We start from the raw sequence: 9659 nt of genomic DNA on the forward strand, positions 1-9659 counted from the left end.
TCCATGCACAGTGACCCACGCACAACCCATGAATAGCTCGTGACAATGGTGCATCTTGTATATTACATCAAGCTAGTAGATATTTAGGAAGAGCATATGGTGTGTGGACAGGGGGTGCCCTGGTCAAAGATCTGTGCCTGGACTCTTATACAGCTGCTTGGCTGAGGACCTGGAGGAGAAAACAGGAAATCAGAAACAGTGATCCTGAGAGATGCAGCAGATGGGCTCGTGGAGGGGGCTATGGATTCTGTGGAATGGAAGAGAAGGTGCTACAGAAGAGAGTCAAGTGAGCATGTGTGCTAGAAGCCACTCTCTCCTCTTGGAATATTGTCTGTTCACTGTGTCCCCCTCACTACCACCATATTTGGACAATAGATCCTTGATTAAGTGGAGGCAGGGATGGGGGTCTTGACAAGTGCCATGTCTCACCACTCCACCTCTACTGTGCTGTTAGTACTACAGCCACCTCAGGGAATCTGATTTCTCTGCAGCAGAACCAAATGTCACCAGCCACCTGTGAGTAGCTGGAGTTTAATGAGTGTCCCCTGGAGGGCTGTGGTGCCTTCCTCCTGGAACATACCTGTGCTGTGGTCATGTGAACCTTCTCTGCCCACTCTGAGGAGTGTCAGTGTCCAGGCACTTAGAGAGCGTGTGGTCGACTGAGATGGGAATCTTCACACCTGGACCTACTGTGTGCTGCAGGAAAAGGAACATTAAGTGCATGATGGTGACTTCCACTGGTCCTCCTAATACAGCATCAACCACAACCCACTTGGGGAGGACCTACTGCAGACTAGAGGAATCTCCTTTGAGATTTGCTTCATCTTCATTTCATAACCCTGATGGCAGAAAGAAATGTCTTAGAGAGCTAAGGGGCAAGTGACTTCAATTCTCATGATTGTAAACTCTGCTGGGAACAGATCCCCATCTCAGCAGTAAAATTTCTCCTGGAAATACGCAGAATACTTTAAAGTATATTTTAATTTTTATTAACTCAGGGTCCTTCAGACAGGAGACAAAGAGACATCTAAGATACTTATTGTTGTGCAGGTTGTACAATTCAACTGTAATAATGGGTTTCTGATTCTCACTTGGTGGTTGAGACAAGTATGTTGGAGGATGTCCTCAAATGAAGGTGATGTAACATCAGCAACCAGCAGAAGCAGGCAGAGCATGGCATCGAATTTAAGCCCTCACCTGCTCACATAGGTCTCCACAGAGGTTGCAGCTGTGCTATGGAGGCCTGGGGTGGAGGGGGAGGAGCAGGTGCAGTGAGGACTTCTTGCTTTTCTCCCATGTCAGGCTTCCTTCAGAATCATGGACCATGGGTGCTGTTTGTTTCCAGGCCTGGAGCCCTGTGTGAGCCTCTGTTTTAAGACAAAATTACTGCAAGAGAGGATGAAGAGAAATTTTTTAAAGTGGCTGTGTACTTCTGTAGACTGTGTTACAGTTTGATTTAAGGTTCCCCCTAAACCTTCTGAGTTAATGTAGGGATATTCAGAGAGGAGATGATTGGTCTAAAAGAGCTGAGCCTAGTCAGTCCCTCAAGTGGGAGTGAGCTAACTGGATGGGAACTGTAGGCAGGTAAGTGTGGCAGGGGGACATGTGACACTAGGGGTGAGCCCTGGAAGGGTGCATCTTTCCTGAAGCCCCTCCCCATCTCTTCTTACACTTCCTGATCCCCATTGGTGAAGCAGCTGTCCCCACCACACCCTTCTGCCCTGATGTTCTGCCCACTTGGGCACAGAGCAATGGGGTCAGCTGACCATGACTGGACTTCTGAACCCATGAGCCCAAATAAATTCTCCTGCACTATGTTAGACTTGTGATGAATTATTGGCACAACAATGTAAACTGACCAACACAAATTGGAGATTAAAAGGATTTGCCTTGAATTCAGGTATCTGTGGCTACTAAGTCCTTCCAAGGAGGTTCCTAGGCCTAGCAGGATAAGAAAGCTTTTATCTGGTGGGTCCTGCCCTCTGTGAAGTCACAGACTTGGCATGAACTAGGAAATGATTTCCCATTCATAATTTCCAGCCCTGTGATGTGAGCCAATTCCAGGAATGTACAGGTTGCAAAGAAAACACTCAACATCATAAAAACCTTTACAACCTCCTAAAATGAGAAAATTCAGTCAGTTCACATAAACATCTAGTTGAAAAGTATCTAAGAATTATCTGAACAGAATTTTAAATTAGCCACAAGAAAAGTGCATTATCCAGCAATTGCAAATGTGTTTGAAATAAATGAAGAACAAACAAAAGCATCAGTCGGGGAACACAAATTATGCAAGGACCAAAAAAGGAAAGTTCCAGAACCGAAAACTGCATTCACCATAATAAGATCCCAGTGGGGACCTGAGCAGGTGAATGGAGCAGATAGAGGAAGGAGGCAGCAGGAGGGACAGCCATGGTCACACAGGGCTAGAGAACCCTGGAGACAACCTAGTGGGCCAGGGAACAGGGACTCAGATGACAAGGAGGTGCCTGCCAGCCCACCCCACAGCCACACTGCCAGCTTCTGAAGACAGACAGAGACCTTAAAAGCTGGGACGGAAAAGAGACTCCTTAGCTTTATGGGATAAGCAACTGGAATGAACAGAGAATTTCTCCCCTGGAAACAGGGAGGACAAAGGAAAAGACACACGTTCAAGTGTTGAAGGAAAATACTGTGGACCCAGAACTCTAGATCCAGGAGATGTTCCTCAGGAATCATGGTAAACTCAAGAGCCCTCAGTTGTAGAAACATGAAGAGAGTGTGCAGCTGACCCCAAAGTGGCTGTGAGGGGCTCTATAGAGAATAGAGACATGACAGGAGCAGGAACCTTGGAACACAGGATGGGAAAGGACCATAAAGTATGGACAAGTGACAAGCATTTGATAGCTGTATCTGACCATTGCACATTGTGGAAATTTGTCCAAACTTCACTGTGACATCCCAGGGGACAATTTTAATGAAAATTAAAACATATGAGAAAACAGCCCCCCTGAGGGATGGCCAAGTCCAGGAGGGAGCACCCACAGGCAGCAGGAGGGGAAACCAGGCCCCATCCCTGCTGATGAGCTGGTCCTGGCTGCAGTCACAAGCCACTCCCAGCAGCTGAGTGTTCTGAGAAGTGTCCAAAAGCTGTCTCCAAGATGGAGACAGGACGTATAAGACTGTGTGACAGATTCTGATAACACTAGGCATTCTGCTATGAAACTAGAGATGGTGAACATATATATTTAAAAATAAATAAAGGGGCAGGGCCGCCCCTGCCGCCGCCGCCGCTTTGTAAGAGGCACATTGGCAGGTAACGAGCGGCGGCGGCGGCGGCGGCGAGGGGTTCTCAGTCCAGCGAGAGCAGCAGCGCCTCCTGAATATCTGGATTACAGACCTTCATAGAACTCAGTCTCTGGAGATTGTACTTGTAGAGTGCTGGCTTTGGTATTGAACCCAGGCGTACTTTATAACTGAGCTACATCCCCAGCTCTTGTTTTGTTTTTGAGATGGGGTCTCACTAAAGGTCTTGCTAAACTGTTGAGTTTAGCCTCAAAATTGTGATCCTCCTGCCTCAGACTTCCTGGTTGCTGGAATTACAGATTTTCTATTTTGTACATACGCTATTTTGTATATACTGTACATGATGACTTCAGTGAGCAATGACCGCTGCCGAGGTGCTCGGGAAAAAACACAGATTTCAACAACACAGGCGACACAACCACAGAAACAAGTGGTACAGGCAACAGCTGAACAAATGCGTCTTGCTCAAGTGATCTTTGATAAGAATGATTCAGATTTTGAAGCTAAAGTTAAACAGCTTATGGAAGTGACTGGGAAAAATCCGGATGAATGCATAGTGGCCCTACATGATTGTAATGGAGACGTGAACAAGGCTATTAATATATTGCTGGAAGGTAATTCAGATACGACTTCATGGGAGACTGTAGGGGGTAAGAAAAAGAATTTTGGTAAGGAAATTTCAGAAAACAAAGAGAACAGAGAGAAGAAAATTGAAAGAGATGCAAGTCGTGGACGGGTAAACAACATACGAAAAGGAAGAGGTGGCAATCGTGGCAGAGAGTACTTTAGAGGTGAAGAGAATGGGATTGATTCTAATCAAGGGGACAAACCTTCAGACCGTGGCAAAAGAGCCCGTAATAAAGGATATGGACGTGGCAGAGGGAGAGGAATAGGAAGATTCTCAGCCCAAAGCATGGGGACATTTAATCCTGCAGACTATTCAGATTCTACATCTACAGATGGGTGTGGGACAAAACTAGTAGTTTGGGAAGCTACTCAGAATGGTGCAGAAGAGGGACCTGATGCCTGGAAGAATTCTGTGGAGGAGTGGCCAACAGAGGACTGGAATGAAGATCTCTCTGAAACAAAGGTTTTCACTGCCTCATCTGTTCCAGCAGAGAATCATGTCACACCTACACAAAGCATTGATCTAGTATCCTTGCTCCAGAAGCCTGTCCCTCCCAGTCAAGCCTCAGATGTCAACTCCTTTGAAACCTCCCAACAGCAGGGCTTTGGCCAAGCTCTTGTCTTCACAAATTCTCAACACAACAATCAGATGGCACCAGGAACTGGTAGCTCCACTGCTGCCAATTCCTATTCTCCTCAGAGTCTGTCATCTGTCCTTGGCTCAGGATTTGGAGAGCTTGCTCCATCAAAAATGCCAAATATCACAAATTCCCAGATTTTGGACCATTTAAAAGCTCCAAGTTTGGGACAATTTGCCACCACTCTGAATTCACAGCAGAATAATACGAGTCCCCCCAAAACTACTACTTCATGGGACCTCAAGCCCTCGGCATCCAAGGCCTCTGTTCTCAGTCATTTTGATTTCAAATCTCAGCCTGAGCCATCCCCAGTTCTTAGTCAAATGAACCAGCGACAGCAGCACCAGACCCAGGCAGTTAGCATTTCTACTCCTGGTTTGGAGTCCTTTTCTTCCCAGTCAAAACACCGAGAATCAGCACCTGGGGACAGTATCTCTGCTATGAACAAACTTTTGCAGCTCCCTAACATGGCTGTTGAAAATATTGCTGTGTCTGCCCACCAACCACAGCCCAAACACATTAAACTCCCTAAGCGACGGATGCCTCCAGCTTCTAAGAATCCAGCTACTGCAGTGGAGATGCCTGGTTCAGCAGATGTCACAGGACTAAATGTTCAGTTCGGAGCCCTGGAATTTGGATCAGAACCTTCTCTCTGTGAATTTGGATCAGCTCCAAGCAGTGAAAATAGTAATCAGATTCCCATCAGCTTGTATTCCAAGTCTTTAAGTGATCCTTTGAATACCTCTTTACCGATGACCAGTGCTGTACAGAACTCCACGTACACAACTTCAGTCATTACCTCTTCCAGTCTGACCAGCTCATCCCTCAGCTCCACTAGTCCAGTAACAACATCTTCCTCCTATGACCAGAGTTCTGTGCACAATAGGATCGTATATCAAAGCTCTGTGAGTCCATCAGAGTCAGCACCAGGAACCGATACAAATGGGCATGGCGGTGGTCGAAATCAGCAGACAGCAGACACTACTTCATCCGTTCCAGCTCCAAAGACAACAGACCCTCCTTCTGCCCTCCCATCTGTGAGCTCCCTGCCCAGCACCACCTCCTGCACTGCGCTTCTGCCCTCTGCATCCCAGCACACTGCCACTTTGCCCTCCTTGTCCCAGCCTGGTGACCTGTCCAGCAGCCCCCTCTCTCAGCTTAGCAGTTCACTCTCCAGTCACCAGAGCAGCCTCTCCTCTGCGCAGGCAGCACTGTCCTCGAGCACACCACATACACACAACAGCATGGAGAGTGCCCCTTCCCTGCAGTCCTCAGCTGCTTTCTCCACAGCAGCAACCTCCACCTCAAGCACCCCACCCTCAGGTGTCAGCCTGCCTGGCAGCATAAGCACAGCAAGTAGCCTCTGCCTGGGAGGGACCACTGTGAACACAGTCAGCAGCAATACGACGAGGGCTGCACCGTTGGTGACCTCAGGCAAAGCACCCCCAAACCTCCCTCAGGGGGTGCCTCCATTGCTGCACAACCAGTACCTCATGGGCCCTGGAGGACTGCTACCTGCCTACCCGATCTACGGGTATGATGAGCTCCAGATGCTTCAGTCACGGCTGCCTATGGATTACTATGGAATTCCCTTTGCTGCACCCACAGCCCTTGCCAGCCGAGATGGGAGCCTAACTAATAATCCATATTCAGGTGATGTCACAAAGTTTGGCCGAGGTGACTCTGCATCCCCTGCACCCCCCACCACGCTAGCTCAGCCACAGCAGAGCCAATCCCAGACCCACCACACAGCCCAGCAGCCCTTTTTGAATCCCGCTCTTCCACCTGGCTACAGCTACACTGGCCTCCCCTACTACACAGGCGTGCCCAGTGCCTTCCAATATGGGCCCACCATGTTTGTCTCTCCAGCATCAGCCAAGCAACATGGTGTGAACCTCAGCACCCCCACCACCCCTTTCCAACAGGCCAGTGGTTATGGCCAGCACAGCTACAGCACAGGTTATGATGACCTGACCCAGGGAACAGCAGCAGGAGACTACACCAAGGGTGGCTATGGTGGATCATCACAGGCACCAAACAAGTCTACAGGTTCTGGGCCTGGGAAAGGAGTATCCGTATCTTCAAGTACCACTGGCCTGCCTGATATGACTGGTTCTGTCTACAAAACACAGACTTTTGACAAGCAGGGATTTCATGCAGGGACCCCTCCACCTTTCAGCCTGCCTTCGGCCTTGGGTTCAACTGGACCTCTGGCACCTGGAGCAGCCCCTGGCTATGCTCCGCCACCATTCTTGCACATCCTGCCAGCCCACCAGCAGCCACACTCACAGCTGCTGCACCACCACCTTCCCCAGGACACTCAGAATGGTTCAGGTCAACGCAGCCAGCCCAGCTCCCTGCAGCCCAAGTCTCAAGCCTCCAAACCCACCTATGGCAACTCTCCATACTGGACAAACTAGACCTCTAAGAGAGGGGTGGGCTTTGGGGTAGGGCTTACCCTGGACAGGAGAGAACACTTGGAGCACGTTTCTGGGAGCCCGGTACCCTTCCCTAGAATTTCTGAGACATGTAACTGTCAGCCGAGCCTCTCAGTGGGGAGCTCCCAGACTCACTATATTGTATGTAGTGTATTTATGTATGTATTTGTAAATGTATGAGAAGCCCCAGGGGAGTGGGGGTATAGCTGCAGATGGCAGCCAATTCTGCTCTCCCCATCCAGACCCCTTTTCTCTATAGCCATGTAAGGCCCCTGCACCTCTGATGCTTTCAGACCTTCCACGGGTGCCCTACTCCATGGGCTGCTAAGGTCTGCCACTGGAAGGGCTGGTTCAAGGCACATTGTGCAATGGTCAGATACCAATGAAGAATCACGACTTATTTCAGTCCCTTGTAACCATTATTTGAGTTTTCTTCAGCTTCCAATTACTTTATACCTTTTTTGAGAGATTGGTCGTTTTGTCATTTGTCATGCTCCCATTCCAGGATATCTTAATCTGAGAATAGCAGAGATCATCATCTACTGCCCAACTTAAACCTGGGTCCTGTCTTCACATAGAGCAGGGGTTTCTTCTGGTCTGGTCCAGTCCCTAGAAACTTGCTGCCTTCTGGCTGACCACTTTAAAAAAAAAAAATCTGGTCTCAGAGAGATGTTCAGCCCATCAGCTCCCCTTTAAAAATCAAAGATCTGCTTCCACTTCAGTGAAAGCCCGTCTCCAAGCAAAGACTCCTCTATTCCAGTTGTCCTAAAACAGGTGGGCAACGGTGTCAGGGGTTTTCTCTTGCCCAATCTCCACCTAATAAAGTTATGAGAGCATGAAAAAAAATAAATAAATAAATAAATAAATAAATAAATAAATAAAAATCTACAAATGAAAAATTATAAAAACTGTGTTCATCATTGAAAACTTGGAGGACACAAGCCTGCCCTTCTCTAGGGAAATGAATCGATACTGTCAAAGAGCCAGAGAGTAGCATATTACTCAGCAATGAACACAGCTATCATGGTGGCTGAGGTTTTCACCTGTACCCTCACCAACCAGGAGGCTGAGCTAACAAGATCACAAGTTTAAGGCCAGGTTCAACAACTTAGCAAGGACCTAACAACTTAGAGGATACTGCCTCAAAAAAATTGAAGAAAAATTAAAAAAAAAAAGAAAACAACTCTCTATGCTATAGTGAAAACCCCTGGAGGTTTGTGTGTACAGCACTCAGGGTGAGCGGCCAGTCTGAACATCATCATGCTGTGAGTGCCAGGAAGGTGTCACTCAGCCCAGGTGAAACTACAGGATGGAAAATCATGAAGGTCAGCAGAAGAGATTGGGGTGAGGAGCAGCTGGAGCTCAGACAGTGTGAGGGGGACCTGCACTGAGCCAGGCCACACTGTTGGACACACGTCACTGTCCACTTGTCTAGTTCCACAGAATGCATAAAGCTGAAAGAAAGAGCCTGGGTGCAGAGGAGCTCCCTGGATCCTTCCACAAACCCTCCCAGTCACCTCAGAGCCTGGTGCCTCTGAGCAGTGCCCTCAGCAGGTGGAGGCATCAGGAGGAGCAGCTGGGGCAGCACAGCCTCACACTTCTCCTCCTTGGGAGGTTTTTGTCATGGCCTGTGTCACTGTGGGAGGGGAACTGTTACTTTGTTGACAGTAATAATCAACAACATCTTCAGGCTCCAGGCTGCTGATGGTGAGAGTGAAATCTGTCCCAGATCCACTGCTACTGAACCTCCAGGGGACCCCAGATTCCAAAGTGTTTGCATATTTGATGAGAAGCTTAGGAGCTTGACCTGGTTTCTGCTGATACCAGTTTAAATAATTGCTAATGCCCTGACTGGCCCTGCAGGTGATGGTTACTCTGTCTCCATGAGACACAGGCAAGGAGGATGGAGACTGGGTCATCATGATGTCACATCTGAAACCTGCCATTGAAAACACAAAAATAAATATTCTTATGAGCGTTATGTTACAAGAGGACTTTCCTGAGTAGCCAGACAGTACTGACCACACTGTGATTAGTAAATCCCCAGTGCTGCTCCTCCTTACCTGGGACGCAGAGCAGTAGGAGCCCCAGGAGCTGAGAAGGGGCCCTCATGGCCATGCTGTATGCTGACTGGGACTGACTCCTGCACAGGGTGTGAACAGCCTCTTAAGAAGTCCTCAGGACAATGTGCTGTGCTGTGGGCACATGCAAATCAGCAGGGCTGGGCAGGCTGGGCACAGCTGCATGGCTGATCCTCTCAGTCATTCAGCATAGAACCATCATCCCCCCATGTTCCAGGGCAACACAGATACTCTGCTTCTCTCTTGGGCCCAAGACCACCTGTGTCCAGTACCCCTGAATAGCTTGTTATCTTGATCTCTTCTAACTTCAGTGCTTGCTTTCTCCCATCTATGATAGGGGCTGTCAATGATGGCACAATCCCAGACAATGCAGAACAGTTTACCAGCTACTTTCCATTGCACTTACTAAAATTGCTGATACAGATAAGCTTTCTCTTTGCTCTTATTCCCCAATACTTATGATTTAAAGATGAGAGGCAATAAGAAAAAATGGGGAGTAAAACTTTATAATGTAAGGTGTCATTTGCGTTTATTCAATCTCATGACTACAGCTAAGAAAGTTGTCTTCCTCCATTTATAAATGCTCTGCC

The 9659-nt window shown here is 48.2% G+C and overlaps 1 protein-coding gene across 1 annotated transcript; it reads left to right on the forward strand.

Moving 5' to 3' along the window:
- Positions 1 to 3584: 3584 nt before the first annotated feature.
- Positions 3585 to 7819, forward strand: LOC144249666 (ubiquitin-associated protein 2-like). The gene is given in 2 exon segments (XM_077791788.1): positions 3585 to 3717; positions 3720 to 7819. Coding segments are annotated over 2 exon segments (3324 nt in total). The 5' UTR covers positions 3585 to 3644; the 3' UTR covers positions 6971 to 7819.
- Positions 7820 to 9659: the final 1840 nt, after the last annotated feature.

Source organism: Urocitellus parryii, chromosome 12, assembly GCF_045843805.1.
Source record: "Urocitellus parryii isolate mUroPar1 chromosome 12, mUroPar1.hap1, whole genome shotgun sequence".
Lineage (NCBI taxonomy): Eukaryota > Metazoa > Chordata > Mammalia > Rodentia > Sciuridae > Urocitellus > Urocitellus parryii.